General features: G+C 44.1%; 1 protein-coding gene across 5 annotated transcripts in view; it reads left to right on the top strand.

The window, feature by feature from the left end:
- fanca (FA complementation group A) overlaps nucleotides 1-20,730 on the top strand; it is a 165,616-nt gene that overhangs the window by 29,665 nt on the left and 115,221 nt on the right. For 4 of the 5 annotated variants that reach the window (XM_086027080.1, XM_086027081.1, XM_086027083.1 and 1 more), the window contains exons 8-9: nucleotides 3,912-4,022; nucleotides 19,294-19,357. In XM_086027080.1, coding sequence (XP_085883206.1) covers nucleotides 3,912-4,022; nucleotides 19,294-19,357 — 175 coding nt within the window. The remainder of the gene's footprint in view (nucleotides 1-3,911; nucleotides 4,023-19,293; nucleotides 19,358-20,730) is intronic. The other variant, XM_086027082.1, reaches the window with a different exon arrangement.

The raw sequence follows: 20,730 nt of genomic DNA, 5'->3' as shown, positions 1-20,730 counted from the left end.
CCTCAGCGGTCTACGTCACTCCAGGAAGGCATGCGTGGTAATATTGCTCGGTGTGACTGTTCTGTTGTCTAAAACGGTGACCGATCGCCACCAAAATGCAAATGCACATTACTACCCTCTTCCACTTCAATCTGTGAAAGTATAAAAGTGTTCTGCACAATAGTTTGGATTTATTGACATAAAACGTGATCTCATCATGACCACCTCCACAAAATCCAAAATACAGTGGCGATTGCTCCTCCACTTTCACAAGCTGAAGCGGACAAGAGCATGAATGCGCACACGAACCCCGACTGGTTATATTTCGGACATTTAGCGACGCTAAACTCGTGTCTCAGGAGGGAGAGAGCCGGCGGCTTGCAGCAGCAGCAGGCAGATTGGAGCCCCCCGCTTCCCTCCCCGGCTAAAGGTAGGATAATGGGACGGCTAATAGCAACAACTAGCTTCAGGCCGTTAAAACAAAAGGCGTTAGCACAACAACATTAGCTCCTTACTGTCTGCCCAGCGTGTGGAGGGGAAGATAAGCCTATGTCTTCATGTAGGTGTCCCTGCTTTTTGCTTGCAACCACCACCATCTGCCCGAGTGAAGTGCCGTGAGGGTGACGAAAGCCCTCATCGAACAGCGAACAAAAAGTTCCAGCGAGGCTGACTGCATAGTCGAGTGTGGCCGCGTTGGAACGTGCCATTTCGGCTGTTACCTTCCAAATTGGACCGCGCGTCGAAAAACTGGGGCCATTCCTCATCCAAATAAATGTGCACGACTACTCATTCCCACTTCAGACTCTGTATCCTGTATCCTGACTGGTGTTTAATGCCTCGCCCGTCCTAACCTTGATCAGCAAAGAAGCATTTTAATTTTTTTTTTTAAAAGCAAAGAAGCAGTGTTTTTTTTTTTTTAAGCAAAGAAGCAGTGTGCGCTTGTCCCAGCCTAAATCTATGTAGCTCTGCTGACTTCCACATTTCCTCATTTTCATATAAATCAGCCACAGAGAGGTTAATCCTTTTGATATGTTGAAGTGGGCATTTGTAGAGATTTTGGTGCCAATTGATCGCCGTTTTTGGACGTTATAAGCAATAAAAGTACAATGATTTCCAATGGAGAGTTTGGAATCGGTTCCTCGCGTGACTCCGGCCGAACAAGGACAGAACGGTAGGGGGCGCGGCCATTGTGCTCATTATCATGGGGCGTTATTCATGAAGTTACTTATTTTGTAATTTCTCCAAAATGAATGGATAAAATGGATAAAATATATTTTCCTGATCCAAAAATATATAAAATGACCTTCTTAGTGAAAACATGGCCATCCCGGCCCCACCTTCACTTTAATAAAACGTGTCCATGTTCTCCCTCTGAATAAACAATAACCAAATTCCGATTCCCAAAGCCACGATACATTCTCGTCACATTCGCATGTGACGTCTTCGCTATAAAGGTTTGCAGGTGATGCAGGCGAAAATATGCTTCGCTAATATAGCAGTGAAGCACTTTCTTTTATTTATTTTTTTTCGTTTAGTAATTTGGAATATACAAATACAACAGCCACGGGATGACAAACATAGCGGCAAAGAAATATATCTAAACTAAAAACCAGAGCTGGGCACTTGACCCTCCACCCTTGACCTGGGTACCCTTCCGGCCGTGACACCCCTCCCCCCTCCCCCGCACTTAGTCATAAAAATGATCACCCCCCCACCCTGTTTTGCCCCCTGGCCCAAAAAAACAAAAAAAAGTGTCTGTGATTGACCCGCCGCGGGAGAAATCCTAACGGTAGAGGCCTTTGAAGGATCATTAGCTGGCTAATTTACTATTCGAACTCGCTGTGGACACGCTTCAAAATGCGGCACCAGTACTTTACTACTTACCCAACTGTACTTACTTCCATTGCAAGCCCCGGGGTTGGTTTTGTCGTATTGTATAATTATTTGGGTCCAATAGACGGCCAGAAGTCGTATTCAACAACTTATTTATTTTCCACACTTCTCTTCGTTCACGGCCTTCAAAATAAAAGCATACCAGCAAACCACTATACACAGCAGGCTTGCTACGGCCTATTTCCGGAAGTAGGAAAGACGCCAGAAGAAGTGCATGAACTCCACCTTGATGTGCCAGCGTCATACTTGAGTGTTGCGCGCAGCTTAATATACTCCCGGACACAAGTTGTTTTGAAACAGTTGAGTTCCAAGTCGGGTTGCGTCGCTTCAAAAAGACAACAATGGATATCGTGCCTGCTACAACCATAAAGGGACTGAGATGACTAGACTATGCATTTAATTTTATTGCCAAACTAGTTTGCTTTTGCAGCAGCAACGAGCTGCGTTCTGCAACCTCTCTCTCTCTCCTCTCCGAGTGGGAAACTGTATGTCATCGCAACATGTGACATAATGGACCGATCAGAGCAGCAACAATTTCTGATGGATGCGTGGCATGTGTTGTAGACCTGTCGCCAACAGCACAATGCGTCGGTCACGTGAATCAATGCAGCAGTTGTCGCTCGCGCCGACGCGGGAGTAGAAAGAAGCCTAAAAAGAAGCCTTTCACTGAGTAGGCTGAGATGAAATTTGGCAGCCTCGCAACCACGTCAAACGCATGAGGGCCGATTAGTGGGCCGGACTAAAATCCACTTCAGGACATGCTTTGTCCAGCCATTAAAAAAAAAAATTGTCAGCCCCCACCCCGCCCCAAAAATGGGCAGTTGGCTGGGCCGGAGGGTCCGACCGGTCCGGCGGGTCCGACCGGTCCGGCCCAGGGACGGACTGCCCAGCTCTGCCCCAAACACGAGCCTGATGTCATCAGCAGGCGCCTTCGAGCCCCACCTTGTGTAGGAACTCTGTGTTGACTGGCAAGACAGACATGGACACAGGCATGTTTCCAAAGTGTTTGTGTTGATCTGTAGTTGTGACTCCGTAGCACGTCCCTTGCTTCGTAACACGAAACAATACAATGGTTAAGACTGTGATTGTTGCTTGCACAGAGTGCAAGACTAAATCCGTATGAACTGAATCCCCACTGAAGAAGAGGTAATGCTATGTGCTTGAAAGATGGTACATGTTGTTTAATCAAACTTGCTTGTTTTAAAATAAACATGTTCAAATCAATTTTCTGCATTTTGTTCATGTGCCAAACTATGTTGTGTTTTAGCCGTGGCTCTTACTTAATCAGATAAGCCAGTATTTAAAAACTCACAAATCAATGTAAAAGGTACATCATATATGATATTAAACAACAGAAATCATTACAGCTTTCTGGCCTGAAATGATTAAAAGCAAAATGTGTTCTTGTTTAAAAACAGATGATTCTGTGATATATAACACTAATGCCAAACCCTTATGAGAGGTACAAAAACCTGTATCAATGAAGTCAACTCAAATGTTTTGGAACTCTTTTCTTGTGTTTTTAATGTAAATAAAGACAATACAGTTGAATACTGTACAATTTCGAACCTGTAAACTTCAGTACTATGATGTTGAACATGTACAAAATAAAGCAAACTGCTTGTCAGTCGTGAAAAACACCTAAACTTCTAAATTGAACTAAACTAATTTTTGTATAATAATAACCCTCCATTTTGAATTAGGTGCTTTTCTGGGGTAACAAGGTACAGTAATTGGTCAGTGCTAGGCCGTGTGTGCCTGGGATTTGTGCCTGCCAGTAGTGCACGACAAAAGATTGACACCTCATAAGCCATGCCTTCTTTCTATGATTGATTGTTTGGGTGTGGTGGTCACAATGACTGTTGTAGCAAATACGACAAAAAGTTTGTTTAAATTGCAAACTCCCCTTTACATTTGAAATTTTGTTTTTGTGATTATTGAATATCAGAAAAGACAACAATGAGACTCAACTTTTTCGTGTCAAGCCATTTGTTACACTCTTGCCGATAACACTTTTGTTAAAAGCCTCTTGCCTGTAGCTATCTTAGGTGCGTTGGTTGGTGTGGGCTTCCAGTCGAGTCAGGAGCAAGCAGCAGTGGAGAGGAAGTGCATTCTGCTCTGCATCTCAGCACTCGATGACATGCTCTTCTGTGAGTGATTAATCATACATCACCGTCTATTTTGTCTGCTACAATACCTTAAGTTGGTGTTTAATTTACAGAGCTCAATTGTTGATGCTGAAATGCTCTCTTTTACGGTAGAAGTGCAATACGATACAATTCAATACAATACACAGAGCTGGGCATCGTCAACTGCCACCGCGTTCCATCCTGCATATAAGATAAGATAAGATAAGAATGCCTTTATTGATCCCACAGTGGGGAAATTTCATTGTTACAGCAGCAAAGATATTGGTCACACAGGGACGGCGGCATAATGTGGCCATTAATGTATAACATTGACGGCAAACATTCAGGATCAAACCTATGTAACATGTGTATATACACATGTATATACACACTAACCTACGTCTACATAAAAAGTATGAGGAACACTCATTTTGGCCTGTACATAGTACAGAGGAAAAATACTCTTAAGTGACAGTGCTGCAGTGCTGTAGTGAAATGTAAGGGACAGCATTGGAGAAAAATAAAACTAGACTAACAGTAGTGTGGAATGTTGAGTATTGCATGGTATTACAGTAGTGGGGAATATTGAGTATTGCACGATATGAACTCAGGTGCAGGACTGCACAATTGCACTAATGTCCGCCAGTTTGTAGAGACTACACAATGTTCTTGTTAAAGAGTCTGACAGCAGCAGGCGAGAAGGAACGGCGGAATCTCTCCTTTGCACGGCGAGGGTGTAACAGTCTGTCACTGAAGGAGCTGTGGAGTGCTGTTAGGGTGACCTGGAGGGGGTGGTCCGGGTTGTCCAGCATTGATGACAGCTTGGCCAACATCCTCCTGTCCGCCACCGAGTCCACAGAGTCCAGGGAGCAGCCCAGGATAGAGCCGTCCCTCCTGACCAGTTTGTCCAGCCGCTTCTTGTCCCGGGCCGAGACGCCGCCTGCCCAGGTGACCACTCCCTGGAAGATGACCGATGCAACCACCGAGTCATAAAAGTTCCTGAGGAGTGTCCCCTGAACCCCAAAAGACCTCAGTCTCCTGAGTAGGAAGAGTCTGCTCTGACTCTTCCTATAGAGTCTGTGTTATCGCACCAGTCCAGTTTATTGTTCAGATGAACACCCAGGTACTTGTAAGTTGAGACTCTCTCAACATCTGTTCCCCGGATATTCACTGGTGCAGGTGAAGAGTGCTGGCGCCTATCGAAATCCACCACCATTTCTTTGGATTTCCCCGCATTGATCAGGAGGCGGTTCTGCTGGCACCAGTCCACAAAACCCTGAGTAAGTTCTCTGTACTCCCGATCATCTCCGCCTGTGATGAGGCCGACAATCACAGAGTCGTCAGAAAACTTCTGCAGGTGACAGGTAGGGGTGTTGTAGTTGAAGTCCGAGGTGTAGAGGGTGAACAGGAAGGGAGCCAAGACAGTTCCCTGTGGGGCCCCGTGCTACAGAGGAGCACGTCAGACACACAGTCCTGTGTCCTCACATACTGTGGCCAGTTTGTGAGGTAGTCCTGGATTCATGTGGTGAGGTGGTGGGCCACCCCCGCCCGCTCCAGCTTGTCTCCCAGTAGGGTGGGCTGGATGGTGTTGAAAGCACTGGGGAAATCAAAGAACATGATCCTCACAGTGCTCCCCGCCTTCTCCAGGTGGGAGAGTGAAGTGTGGAGGAGGTAGATGATGGCATCATCCACACTGATGCCAGGCTGATATGCGAACTGGAGTGGGTCCATTGAGGAGCTCACCAGGGGGCGCAGGTGGACAGGGACCAGTCTCTCCAGGGTCTTCATCAGGTGAGACGTCAGCGCCACTGGTCTGAAGCTGTTGAGCTCCTTTGGGTGGGGGGGTCTTTGGCACCGGGACCAGGTAGGATGTTTTCCATAGCTGGGGGACCCTGCCGAGCTTCAGGCTCAGGTTGATCATGTGCTGGACAATTCCACACAGCTGGTCTGCGCAGGATTTGAGGAGCTGGGGGCTGATGCCATCTGGACCCGCTGCCTTCCTCGCCTTCATCTTCTTCAGCTGGTTCCTCTCCTGAGATGTTGTGAAGGCCAAGGCTGGGCGGGAGGGAGTGGTGGCTATCTGGTGTAGCTGGTAGCTGGAGACTGTGGAGAAAATGGGGGAGGGGGTGACACGCCCAGCAGGAAGAGTAGGTGGAGGCTGCAGCAGGAGAGACTGCGTGGAGGCAGGCATCTGATCGAACCTATTGAAAAAGAGGTTCAGCTCATTTGCCCACTGCAGGTCCCCCCCAGTCCGGGTCTTGGGTTGTCCGTGGCCTGATATGGTCTTCAGGCCCCTCCAGACTCCCCTGGCGTTATTCTGCATCAGCTGCTCCTCCATCCTCTTCCTGTAGGACCTTTTCCCCTCTCTGATCCTCCTCCTCAGCTGGCGCTGCACAGTCTTCCGCTCCTCTATGTTGCCTGACGCAAAAGCCCTCCTCTTCTCCTTCAGGAGAGCTTTTATGTCTAGTGTGATCCAGGGTTTGTTGTTGGAGAAACACCTTACTGTCCTGGTGGGTATGGTGTTCTCCATGCAGAAATTTATATAGTCTGTAACAGTGTCCGTTAGACTACTAATGTCTTCCACGTGAGCATCGCTGAATACTTCCCACACAGTTGTGCTGAAGCAGTCCTTTAAGGCCTCCTCGGCCTCTCCAGACCATCTCTGAACCGTGCGGGTCACAGCTGGCTGCCTGCGGACCAGAGGTTTGTACACAGACTGGAGAGCCACCAGGTTGTGATCAGCTTTGCCCAGGGGGAGGGGCAGTGATGTGTATGCCTCCTTGGTGTTGACATAGAAAAGGTCCAGTGTTTTATTGTCTCTGGTGTGGCAGGTGACATACTGTGTGAATGAAGGCAGAGAGGAGGACGGGGAGGCATGATTGAAGTCACCAGAGATGAGTATCAGGGCATTTGGGTGCTGTGTTTGTAGCCTGCTCACTGCTGCAATCAAGACATCACAGGCTGTGTCGCTGCTGGCAGCTGGTGGGACGTAGACGGTCACTGTGATCACATGACTAAACTCTCGCTGAATGTAGAATGGCCTCATGCCAACAGCTAGCAGCTCAATATCCCTGCTGCAAAGCTGCTCCTTAATCGTGATGTGCCCAGAATTACACCATCTATCGTTCACAAACACAGCCAGCCCTCCTCCTTTCCTCTTTCCACTCTCCAGCGTCCTGTCTGCGCGTATGATTTGGAAGCCGTCCAATTCTACGACCGCGTTCGGCGTTAGCGCTGTTAGCCACGACTCCGTGAATAGCATCAGGCTAGCCTCCCGGAAGTCCCTCTCATGCTGGGTAAGCGCCACTAGCTCGTCCATCTTGTTGGGGAGCGATCTAACATTCCCCATGATAACAGACGGGAGGACGGGATGGTATCTCTCCTCCTTTCCCGGCGTTTAACCCCCGCATGAGATCCCCGTCTCTTCCTCCTCAGCTCACGGGGGATATCGGGTCTCGCCCTGGGAGCCGGCGCATGGTTAGCACGGAGTGCTAACAGCTGATTCCGGCTGTAAACAATGGGGGCGCGGCTCCGAGCCAAGTCGCCGGACACGATCGCGCAAAAAATAGAAATCAGCAGCAGCAAGAATAGCGCAGTTTGGGTGTCCATTGCTACGCAAGTTACGACTATCAACTATATGAAAAAGGTATGAGGTAGAGTAATATTAAGGAACAAAAACACACGAAAAGGCTCACCGATGAGCCGGAGCTACTGTAGCGGGCTGCCACTCGTGCGCCGCCGGAACCGGACATCCGGACATATTTAATCAACCATGTGGTCCCGGTCTGTCCCTTGTTGGTGACAGATAATCGGCGTCGAGAATGAGCAGACATGCTGCCAAACAAAGAAAAAAAAAATCAAACAAAAACAACAGAAACACGCACACACATAGGGGGTCGCTTGATCTCGCGGACTAGCATACAGCTCGCTTGCGACGGAAACAGGCTAGCTTGGGGCTAGCTTGGTGCTAGTGTATTAAAATGCCTTCAGACGACAGCGACGAACACAATGGCCTGCTGGAGAAGGCAAATAAAACAATCTCTGACCTAAGAAGGGATATTCGTCGTCTCTCGGAGCTCCTTGAGAAGGAATCGGTCATCTCTTGCTTCGCGACCCGTTTCCCCGAACTCTCCGCGGTGGTCATGAGGAGGCACGCTCGTGAAATCCTGTCAGAGACAATGACGGCTGAGGCGGCTGGCCTCTCGGACACGGCAAGGTGGTATCCGATTGCCTGCCCGGGGCCATCCTGCTCGACACCGCTGCAGAGTGACACCTGGGTCGAGGTGGTGTCCCGCGGCCGGAGGGCCGGGGAGCCACCCCACCGCCCCCAACTGGTCCTGGGGAATCGGTTCGCCGCCCTGGCGAGTGAATCTCCTGTTCCCATCACTGCACTACAGCAGTCGGAGACACCGAATGCTGCGTCCGACGTGCTTCCAGGGGCTCCCTCGGATTCCCCGCCACCCACGGCGACGACCTCGGCCGGGAACCCCATGTTGGGCGGGTCCACCGGTGACCCGGCCGTCCACTCACGCGTCGGGCTGCTCCGGGACGCGGTGTCCCGGTACACGAGTGGTCGGCATCACCAGCATCATCGGCGACACTCACCGATGTCATCCACCGTCATCACTCGGCCTCGGCGCAGCCATCCTGGACAGTGGTGTCGTGAATCTCCCTTGGCGTTCCCTCTTCACGTCACCCACCGACTACCGTTATAATTGGCGACAGCACCATTAGACGCACTCACTATCCCGGCTCCGTCACCCGCTGTTTTCCCGGAGCAAAAGTCATGGACATAGTTAACATCCTGCCGGGTGTTCTTGACACTCTGCCATCATCCATAACCCGGCTCATCGTTCACGTAGGGACAAACGAGACAATACGCCGACAGTCTGAGCAGACGAAGAGAGACTTTCTTTGCCTTGTTAAGAACCTGCGGTCTGTCGGTCTGGGTGAGTGGCATTTTGCCAGCATTGTCTCGCGGAGTCGAGCGCTTCAGCCGCCTTTTAAGCTTCAACACGTGGCTCCTATGCACTTGTGGCCACCTTGACTTTGCTTTTATTGACAATTTTAACCTATTCTGGAATCGCCCGTCTTTTTACCAGCCGGATGGTGTTCATTCGAACTCTCTTGGTAGCAAGATTTTAGCCTCTAACATCCACAATGTCGTAACCAATTCCACTCCCAGCTGACTCTTGTTTACCAATCATATTTCTTCTTCTACTCATAAACGCTGCAATGACAATGTCACTACCATCACCTACAGGCCAATACCAGCTGCTCACAGTACCACCACCCTCACTAGCTCCCCCTGCAGGCCCTCATTAACATTACCACTATCGGACAACTTTCCCATTGAAACCATCACCGGCAGACGCTTCCCTTGCACACACAAACAACGTGGTTTTAACAGTGGTAATCTAGTATATGTTAATACTGCTCATTCATACCACCATGAGCGCACGTCCAGCACAATAATTAATCTGGCCGTGCTGAACGTGCGCTCCCTTTTAAAGAAAACTTTACATGGTATAATTTTGTCTGAGACATAGCTTGGTACAGAGGCTCCAGTTGCTCTCACCGAGGCTTGCCCACCGAATTTTAACTTTTTATTTTCTACAAGGGATGGCAAAAGAGGAGGCGGGACTGCATCAATTTTTATTAATACTCTTTTATCAAAGGAGCTCATTTTTAGCGGCTATTTATCGTTTGAACACCATGCCTTTGTTTTTAGCAGTCCCCCTATTCTCTGCATTACCGTTTATAGACCTCCCCATCATTCCACTTCTTTTATTACAGAATTTTCAGAATTCTTATCCATTATATATCCCAGTTATAACAGGATTTTAATAACTGGCGATTTTAATATACAACTTGGACAACATCTCGGACCCACTATCCAGAGATTTTTTAAACCTTTTAAACTGCTTGGATTTTAAACAGCACGTCTTGCAGCCAACTCACAACAGAGGACACACCCTGGATTTGGTTATAACCTATGGCTTGTGTGCTGGTGTGTCCTCTGTTGTTGACTTGGCAGTGTCAGACCACTAATGTGTCTATTTTAACATCGCCAGTTTTAACTATCTAGCAGTCCCGGTGAGAACAGTGAAGAAACACTACCTATCTTCTGAGGTGGCTGCAAATTTTATCCAGATCTTAAAAAGCACTCCTGCTGACATTTTACGTGCACCCTGTGATCTTATTGTTGACAATTTTAACCTACATCTTAAATCATCATTAGATTCAGTAGCTCCACTTTTAATTAAAACATCAAAAACAAAGACTGTACCCCCGTGGAGAAACAATGCTATCAAAACATCAAAGAGAAAATGCAGGAGTGCAGAGAGGAGGTGGAGAAAAAGTAAACTTACAGTACACTATGAAATTTTATGCGAACAACTGAAATCCTACAATAAAACAGTCAAACTGGCAAGATCTTCCTATTTCTCAAACCTCATTACAGTCAATAAAAACAACCCCAGAGTTCTCTTCTCCACCTTTGAACTTTTAACTAGTTCTGATTTTAATAAGTCCCCACAGAGACCAACAGACGCTCTCTGTGAGGACTTTGCAGACCACTTCAGAAGTAAAATCGATGACATAAGATCCAGTCTTTTAGCCCGTCAAAACACAAGTTTTAACCTGGACAATCATATTTACATGAGGAAACACTGGAAAGTTTTGCCCTGGTTGATGCAAGGATACTTGTTCGAGTTTTCTCCCAGGTAAACCCAACAACCTGCCTTTTGGATCCAATTCCCACATTTCTTTTTAAGACATTTTATGGATTTTTTGAGGAACAAATTTTAAATATAGTCAATTGCTCTCTTCAGATGGGCGTCTTCCCCGCTGCCTTTAAAACGGCGGTGGTGAAGCCCCTTCTGAAGAAGAGCAATTCTGACCCGAGCGTTTTTAATAATTACAGACCTGTTTTTAAGTAAGATTTTAGAAAAACTGGTTTTCATCCAGTTGAATCATTTTTTAAATACAAATAATATTTTGGAGAAATATCAATCTGGTTTTAGGATGAACCACAGTACGGAGACTGCTCTTTTAAGGATTTTAAATGATATGAGGTGCACTGCAGACGTGAGAAAACTCACAGTCTTGGTGCTACTGGATCTAAGCGCTGCTTTTGATACAGTAGATCACCAAATTTTATTAAATAGACTTAAAAATCTAGTGGTACTGTACTGTTTTTAACTGGTTTTATTCCTATCTCACAGACCGATATTTCTTTGTAAGTATGGATGCTTGTTCCTCCAAAACCCATGAAATTAAATGTGGGGTTCCCCAAGGTTCGATTTTAGGCCCCCTACTTTTTAATCTTTATATGCTTCCCCTTGGGGATGTCATCAGGGGACACGGCATCAGCTTTCACAGCTATGCTGATGACATGCAGCTGTATATTGCCGTGTCTCCTGATGACACAGGACCCATTGATACCCTTTTAAATTGCATTTTAGATATCAAGTCATGGATGGCAGATAATTTCCTACAGCTCAATCAGGACAAAACTGAGGTTTTAGTTATCGGTCCCGAAGGTCAGAGAGAGAAGCTTTTACCAAAACTACACATTTTTAATCCCTCACATTGTGTGAAGAACCTTGGCGTCATTTTTGACTCTGAGCTCTGTTTTATTCCTCATATTAAAAATGTAACCAAGATTGTTTTTTATCACCTTAAGAATATCGCCAGAGTCCGCCCGTTTCTCTCTCAGGCTAACACGGAAGTGCTGATGCATGCTTTTATTTCCTGTCGTTTAGATTACTGTAATGCCCTGCTCTCTGGCCTCCCGAAAAAGAGCATTTCACCACTGCAACTACTGCAGAATTCAGCTGCTCGGGTGCTGACGAGAACCAGAGGGCGGGAGCACATTACGCCAGTTTTGAAATTGCTGCATTGGCTCCCTGTGTGTTTCAGGATCGATTTTAAGGTACTTTTATTAGTTTATAAATGTGTTAATGGTCTTGGGCCATCTTATTTATCTGATTTGCTTTTATCATGCCAACCCTCGCGGATCCTGAGGTCCTCTGGCGCCGGCCTTTTATTTATTCCAAGGGTGAGGACCAAAATGCATGGCGAGGCTGCATTCAGCCATTTTGGTCCTCACCTTTGGAATAGCCTGCCAGAGGACGTCAGGTGTGCAGAGACTGTTGATATTTTTAAGAGGAAGCTCAAGACACACCTTTTTAGTTAGGCTTTCAACAACTTTTAAATAATTTATCTTTTCTTTTGATTGAAGATTATTTTTTTCTATCTTAACTTACTGATTCTAGTTCTTAGACTATACTACTGTTCTGTCTTTTAGTTTTGTTGCTCTCTGCCATTGTCAGCTTTTAGCTCCAGTGTTTCCTCATGGGGGAGCCTCCGCTTTGAGGAAGGGATGACTGCCCTTCCCGCGGGGGCTGTCATCGCAGGGACTCCTTGGGTCTGGGTGGCCGGCGGCCTCTACACTTTGTGTGGGGTCCGCCTGTCTAATCCGGGCCTCTATGGTGGTGGCGCCCCTGTGGCCGTGGGCTGTCATTCCCCTCGGCGCAGAGAGCTCCCCTTGGGTACCCTTTCCTCATATGGTTTCTCTGTGCCTTGTCATGTCTTTTTAACACATTTTATCAGGTTGTGCACTTTGTGTGGGTGTATGTGAATGATTGCTGATGTACTAATGGATATCTGTCTTGGGTTTGTTGGGAGGGCGCACATGAACAGATTTTTTTTTTTTTTTTTTTTCTAATTATCTATGTTTTGCTTTGAATGTTTTAAAGCACTTTGAGTTGCATTTTTATGTATGAAAAGTGTTATATAAATAAAATGTGATTGATAGTGTGGTGATCAGTGAAATAAAAACAATATGGGGCACATGTCATTGCGTCTGTGGTACCCAAGGTACTCAACACTGTTTTAGTTTGTATTTTTTTTCCCTTACTCGGCTGTATGTCAGGAGTGCGGCACCTGTGTGTGATGTGGTACAGGTTAAGTCCGTTCTCAACGTTGTTTGGTTGACTCGGACCGACTGGGACCACGTGGATCGGGTGAATATGCAGACGGAAAATAGGTGATGCCCAGCTCTGTCACTTTGCTCCATGAAACATAATATAAAGGTGGACTGTGCCTCTTTATCACTCAACTTCTCATATCGACTGATAAACAATAATCCAGTGGCTCTGTCACTCCCACAACGTCACTTCATGAAACATTAGGGGTGTAACGGTACACTAAATCACATTTTGGTTCAATTCGGTCTCTTGGAAACTTTGGTTCGGTATATTTTCGGTACAAAAAACATTTTTTTTAAATGTTTATTTTGAAAAGATGACAAGTAAATGTTACATTTTTTAGAAAAAATAAATAAAAGCGAACCATTCAGATGATATTCTAAGAAATTACACCAGGATAAAAAATACACTAACAATAAAGATCTTTAAATTTTGTAAATTATTAAGACACTGAAATCTTTAAACACTCAGCAGCAACAGCCTATGACACATCTAAGTATTCAAGTTAAAGACAAATTGTCATTACAGTACATATACACTTTTTGTGATGAAAAAAACATGATTGCATCGTACGGCTAGCGAGAGAAGCAGCGGAGAACGAAGAACAGAGCTGTTGTACTTTGTTTTTGGCTAAAAATACTGCTTGCCTCCTCGTCTAAGGAACATTCAAAGTCGGATGATGTAGTTTTAAGTGCTATTATGTTAGACGCGCTAGCTACAGCATAGCCGCCATGTAGCAATGTCAGCACACAACTTTGGGACTTATACACATACCTTTCCCCATCGGCGATTTTAACAGGAAAGCCAGAATGTTCCCAAACAGGAGACCGCAGTGTACATGTGACTGTTGAGCTCTGGCTTGTTTGCGTATGCCATAATAATGCCATTTATCCATGCATTTATGATTTATCACGAATTCTGGCTTACCTGCCCCTCCTAAGTGCCTCCTCTCCCGCGTGCAACAGTCAATAAGCGCCTGTGCGTAAGCTCGCGCTAATAATAAAAACTGATAAGAAACGATATGCAAGGAGGACTGAACTGAACATGCCAAACTGAAACGCATTAATACACCCACGTGTACCGTTACACCCCAATGAAACATGATATGTAAAAGTGGACTGAACTTCTTTAATCACTCACTCAATTTATCATATAGACCACAGGTGTCAAAACTCAAGGCCTGGGGGCAATATCCGGCCCATGACATCATTTTATGTGGTCCGCGAAAGCAAATCATGTGTGTTGTCTTGACATGTTTCTTTCAAATTGTCTTCACTTTTAACACTACATATCATCGCTGTCCTGTGAAAAATACTTATCTCCAATTTTGGAAACTTTTAAAAAATTTTCACTCACTTTTCATAATGCGATGTCTGTAACGCGGAAAGATAAGATAAGATAAGAATGCCTTTATTGATCCCACAGTGGGGAAATTTTCATTGTTACAGCAGCAAAGATATAGGTCACACAGGGGCGGCGGCATAATGTGGCCATTAATGTATAACATTGACGGCAAACATTTAGGATCAAACCTATGTAAATATACGCAGTAACGTGTATATACACATGCATATACACACCAACCTACATCTACATAAAAAATATGAGGAACACTCATTTCGGCCTGTACATAGTACAGAGGAAAAAATACTCTAAGTAAGTGACAGTGCTGCAGTGCTGTAGTGAAATGTAAGGAACAGCATTGGATAAAAATAAAACTAGACTAACAGTAGTGGGGAATGTTGAGTATTGCACGGTATTACAGTAGTGGGGAATATTGGGTATTGCACGATATGAGCTCAGGTGCAGGACTGCACAATTGCACTAATGTCCGCCAGTTTGTAGAGACTACACAATGTTCTTGTTAAAGAGTCTGACAGCAGCAAGAAGGAACGGCGGAATCTCTCCTTTGCACAGCGAGGGTGTAACAGTCTCTCACTGAAGGTGCTGTGGAGTGCTGTTAGGGTGCCTTGGAGGGGGTGGTCCGGGTTGCCCAGCATTGATGACAGCTTGGCCAACATCCTCCTGTCCCCCACCGAGTCCGCAGAGTCCAGGGAGCAGCCCAGGACAGAGCCGGCCCTCCTGACCAGTTTGTCCAGCCGGAAACATGATTCATGTAAAAATAAGAAAATGAAAAAAAATGGAGATAAGTGTTTTTCACATGACAGCGACGATATGAGATATTGCAAACATTTGTTACCAATCTGTCCTTTAAAACAAACTGAAAAGAGATGAACAAACTATTTATTTCAAAACTAGTTTTCCATCAATTTGTGTACATGTGATAATATAACGCGACTGTGCTTTTCACAGTCGTAATGGCCCTCCAAAGGACACCATAACTATGATGTGGTCTGCGACAAAATGAGTTTGACACACCTGATATAGACGGATAAATAGATAGTATAAAAACATACATGTATAGAATTAAAGCTTACCCGATCTCCAGTTAGTAACATAACACACGCGACCTGCTAGCAAAAGTAAGATCATGCCTACTTATGACGTAATATTGAGTGCCAGTGGGCATTACCACTCGGCGTAGTCTCATTAAGTGTCTTTTTGATCGAAACATACAGTATGGCCGAATTCATCCACTTAATATTTGACCGCTTGACAACATTGCATTGATGTATTTTTATTTGTCGTGGCTCATTTCGCCGCACTGTCCACTGTGCGTGTGTGCTCAAACTTTGAACCTATGTAAATTAAAGTCAACACTTACAACAGCGGCACACATCCGACAGCCGTCTGACACTTACTAACACGCGTTCCAACGGCAGTCAAAACATCACAAAATAGAGAACACAGGTACACGATGAGGGTTTTTCTTCCACACGCGCAATGTTTTCACCATGCGACGTGAAAAGGATCAAGCATGTTAGAAATCTGAAAACTAGCGCGGCAGTGTTAGCTTAGCGTTCTCTGAACTCCCCTTTACCCCCCACACCCCAAAAGTAATGACCATTTAAATTTAAACCTCAGCTTTTGGGTTTACAAAATCGCGCTTTCTCAAATGCAATTTAATCGTTCAGTCCTAGTTTGGACCGCAATGTGTGTTGTTGATGAACCAAATGGAGGCTTTCAGTGTCACAGAGACTTAGTCCCGACCCCTCGAAAGGCTGTCCGTACTGGAGAAACCACTTGTTTTTTTGTTTTTTTTGTTTTTTAGGTGTACTACTGAGAAATAACGATGCCTGGGCGCTCAAATTGTCAGTCTCTAGCCCTGTAAATAGGTTTTTGGCAGGAGTGGTTATGTTCGGTCTTATCTGTGTATGTAGTGTGTTTTTATGATTGGACAGTAGGGCTGCCAAGATTAGTCGACTAATCACGAAGTCGACCATCAAAATCGGCGACAATTAATTTTAATCGTTGACGCGTCGTTTGTTTATATATTTATTTATTTGGCACATTATTTTTCTCTCGAGACTGCCGCGTCTCGCTCTTCTCCCGCTGGCTGTTTTCCTATCTGCGACGCACATGCGCAGTGGTGATAATCTGGGTCCTATCTGATGAAACAGAAGCATTGTGGGTAAAGTAGTGTCAGGGCTAATTCATGTTGGCAACAGAGTCCGAAGGTTACGGCGCATTTCACCAAATATACTCAATACAATGCAAACCTGCCTTTCATGGCAGTACGATGGGGATGCTGGATCATTTAAAAAAAGGAAGCAAGTTATGGCTTATGCCTGATTTCATATCTGACATAGGCTAGGTTCACACCACAGGTCTTAATGCTCAATTCAGATTTTTTTTTAAAAATCAGATTTTTTTTTGTGTAAGCGTTCATATTACATTTAAAATGCGACGTTGGTCTTATCTGCTGTATGAACACATGCGTCGTCAAAGTGGCCCGCATGCGCAGAAGAAGAGACAACGTTGTGTTTGCGGAAGTAAATGTGGTCCAGCGTGTCCGGGCATTTATATAGTCATGCGATTGGGTAGCAGGTAGAAATAAATACAGTATTTGGGGGAAATTATGAGGTGAGGTTTTAATATCTCATTTCAAGGAGACTTCACTAACGATGACATCACGTCCTAACCGTGCGTAAAATATGAATATCTTAGCCGTGACTGAAGTACTACGATTGCCGTAAATGTCCACTTTATGCTTAATTTTTCAAGTGGGATTAAAAATTAAAGTAACATAGAAAGTCTATAGTGTTACTCAAAACAACTTTGCAGATTCGAAGATTCGCAGGCTGCCAGCAGTTTCCCTCTGCCTGCGCGGAGCACATTTTGGGCTCCGGATGACGTCAATGTCGGACATATGCGACCTGGCCGTTCACACCGAGAACGCATTGGAAAAGATCGGAATTGAGCCGTTAGACTGTCATTAAAAAATCAGATACAGGTCGCATATGGGCAAGAAAATCTGATCTGGGTGGCATTTGCCTGCGGTGTGAACCTAGCCATAGGCACAGTTGTGTCTAGAAGCTAGCTGCAGTTAGCATACAAACGTCACGGTGTATTTTTAATGTAACACATGTCCTATTTGGTACGCTAACACATCGTAGCATCTTCTATGGATTAAGCAGCCATTATTCAGTAAACTCGCGTTTATGCCCGTGGTGGACATCGCAGGAAGCGCTCGCTTGCTCTCTCTCTCTCTCTCTCTCTTCTCTCTCTCTCTCTCTCTCTCTCTCTCTCTCGTTACAGGTGCATACCACATTTTGATTGTGTAGATCAATTTACTACTTTTAAATTATGCATACTAGTGAAGGAAAACAAAACCTTTTCGCTAAAGTTTAAATAAAAAAAAATAAAAAAAACAATACAAGGTTTTATTTTAGTTTTCTTGACCCATTGAGGACGGGAGTGCATGACCACGTTTCTACCACTAGAGCCGGGAGAGCTTTTGGGTCTTTCTACCCTTAAACCCGAGAGTGCGTACGCATCATTTTCTTTTTATTATTTAATTATTGGTCTCTTAACAGATAAAATACATCAGAATACCCACGTGACGGTGTCGTAAGCCCGCGGCGGATGTCCCGGAATTCTTGCGACTCATAATGGTGGTCGACCGTCGATCGTGGGAGCTCTGAAATGAGTAACGGCAGTGATATAGACGACGCGCTTTTGGGCTTTGAAACAGTAGAACCAGTCGTTTGTAGACAAAATCTACGTCTTTGGAACAGAATGGAGGATGGTAATTACCACTCGATTTTTTACGTTAAAAATAGTGCTTATCTTGCACTGACACTTTATTTTTACATCTTCGATTGAAACAGTAAAGATTGATAAAATTGGGCCTGTGTGCAAGGTCTCAAATTCTTTTAGAATTATGTTTCTGTTTGCTACAGGGGCAGAGATATTAATTATTTTGTACGTGTTGAATTTCTACGGGAGATCGACACGCAGATCGGTGCAGCGTCTGCTGCGATGCGGACCCTGTATCGGTCGTGGTGAAGAAGGAGCTCAGCCGAAAAGCGAAGCTCTCAATTTACCGGTCGATCTACGTTCCTACTCTCACCTATGGTCATGAGCTGTGGGTCATGACCGAAAGAACAAGAGCTTGGATACAAGCGGCCGAAATGGGTTTCCTTCGCAGGGTGTCCGGGCTCTCCCTTAGAGATAGGGTGAGAATCTCGGCCATCCGGGAGGGACTCAGAGTCGAGCCGCTGCTCCTCCGCGTTGAGAGGAGCCAGTTGAGGTGGCTCGGGCATCTGATAAGGATGCCCCCTGGACGCCTCCCTGATGAGGTGTTCCAGGCATGTCCCACCGGCAGGAGACCCCGAGGATGACCCAGAACACGCTGGAGAGACTATGTCTCCCGGCTTGCCTGGGAACGCCTTGGGATCCTTCTGGAAGAGCTGGAAGATGTTGTTGGGGAGAGGGAAGTCTGGGCTTCCCTGCTGAAGCTGCTGCCTCCGCGACCCGACTTCGGATAAGCGGGAGATGGATGGTGTGGAATTTCTGGGAAAACTTCAGGTTTTCAAGGGTAATTCCAAAGACGACCTTAGGTTTTGGGGAGCTGTTGAGTTGAATGTACTATTGTCTTAATTGTCTTCATGAGTAGTTTGTACCTAAAGGATTCAAGCTGTAAGCGAATGATGGTTATTATAAGAGCAGCAGCATGCTGCTGTGATTTGCCGCGATTTATATATTATTTGATTACTCGATTAATCGCGACTACTGTTAGTGATTTGTTGACTAGCAAAATAATCGTTTGTGGCAGCCCTATTGGACAGTATTAAGTAATGATGCACTTTGATTGACTAATTCAGACCTAAATTTGTTTTAGTTTTGTGAAAATTCCTGAAACATTTGATTTTTACAATGTGTGTTTCTCCCTTCAGGGCTTCTGGACACTGTGGATATAAATCCAGCACAGGTGTTATCTGAAACTGCAACTGAACGATGGTTTGTTTGTTTTCTTTTTTTCCATTACAGCAAAATAGACAATGTTTATTTACGGGTAGAGAATCAGATCTGTATTCTTTTTGTTTCAGTGTTTTTTACTTATTTCAGTTAATCTTTTGCCACTGTGTTTTACTTTAATTTACTATTCAAGTATATATATATATATATATATATATATATATATATATATATATATATGTATGTATATATGTATGTATATGTATGTATATATGTATGTGTATATGTATATATGGATATGTATGTATGTATATATGGATATGTATGTATGTATATATGTATGTATATGTGTGTAAATATATATATATATATATATATATATATATATATATATATATATATATATCGGGATCGAACCCACGACCTCTGAACTGTGAGGCGGACGTGCTAACCAGTCGACCACCGTGCCGCCCCATGTATATATATATATCTATGGATATATATATATATCTATGGATATATATGTATATATATATCTATGGATATATATATATATATATATGTTTATATCTATGTATATATCTATGTATATATATATATATATATCTATGTATATATATATATATCTATGGATATATATATATATATATATATCGTGCAATACCCAATATTACCCACTACTGTAATACCGTGCAATACTCAACATTCCCCACTACTGTTAGTCTAGTTTTATTTTTATCCAATGCTGTTCCTTACATTTCACTACAGCACTGCAGCACTGTCACTTAGAGTATTTTTTCCTCTGTACTATGTACAGGCCGAAATGAGTGTTCCTCATATTTTTTATGTAGATGTAGGTTGGTGTGTATACACATGTGTATATACACATGTTACTGCGTATATCTACATAGGTTTGATTCTAAATGTTTGCCGTCAATGTTATACATTAATGGCCACATTATGCCGCCGCCCCTGTGTGACCTATATCCTTGCTACTGTAACAACGAAAATTTCCCCACTGTGGGATCAATAAAGGCATTCTTATCTTATCTTATCTTATCTATGTATATATCTATATATATATATATCTATGGATATATTGAAAAGGCTCTATGGATATATATATATATATATATATATATATATATATATGTATATATCTATGTATATATCTATGTATGTATATGTATATATATATGTATATGTATATATATATATGTATATATGTATATGTATATATATGTATATGTATATATATGTATATGTATATATATTTATATGTATATATGTATGTATATATGTATGTATATATGTATGTATGTATATATATGTATTTATATATATATATGTATTTATATATATGTATGTATATATATATATATGTATGTGTATATATATATATATGTATGTATATA

Source organism: Filicampus tigris, chromosome 4 (assembly GCF_054856515.1).
Source record: "Filicampus tigris isolate MCC_2025a chromosome 4, RoL_Ftig_1.0, whole genome shotgun sequence".
NCBI lineage: Eukaryota > Metazoa > Chordata > Actinopteri > Syngnathiformes > Syngnathidae > Filicampus > Filicampus tigris.
Note: the sequence above shows the minus strand (reverse complement) of the source record. Positions and strands in the feature narration are given on the sequence as shown.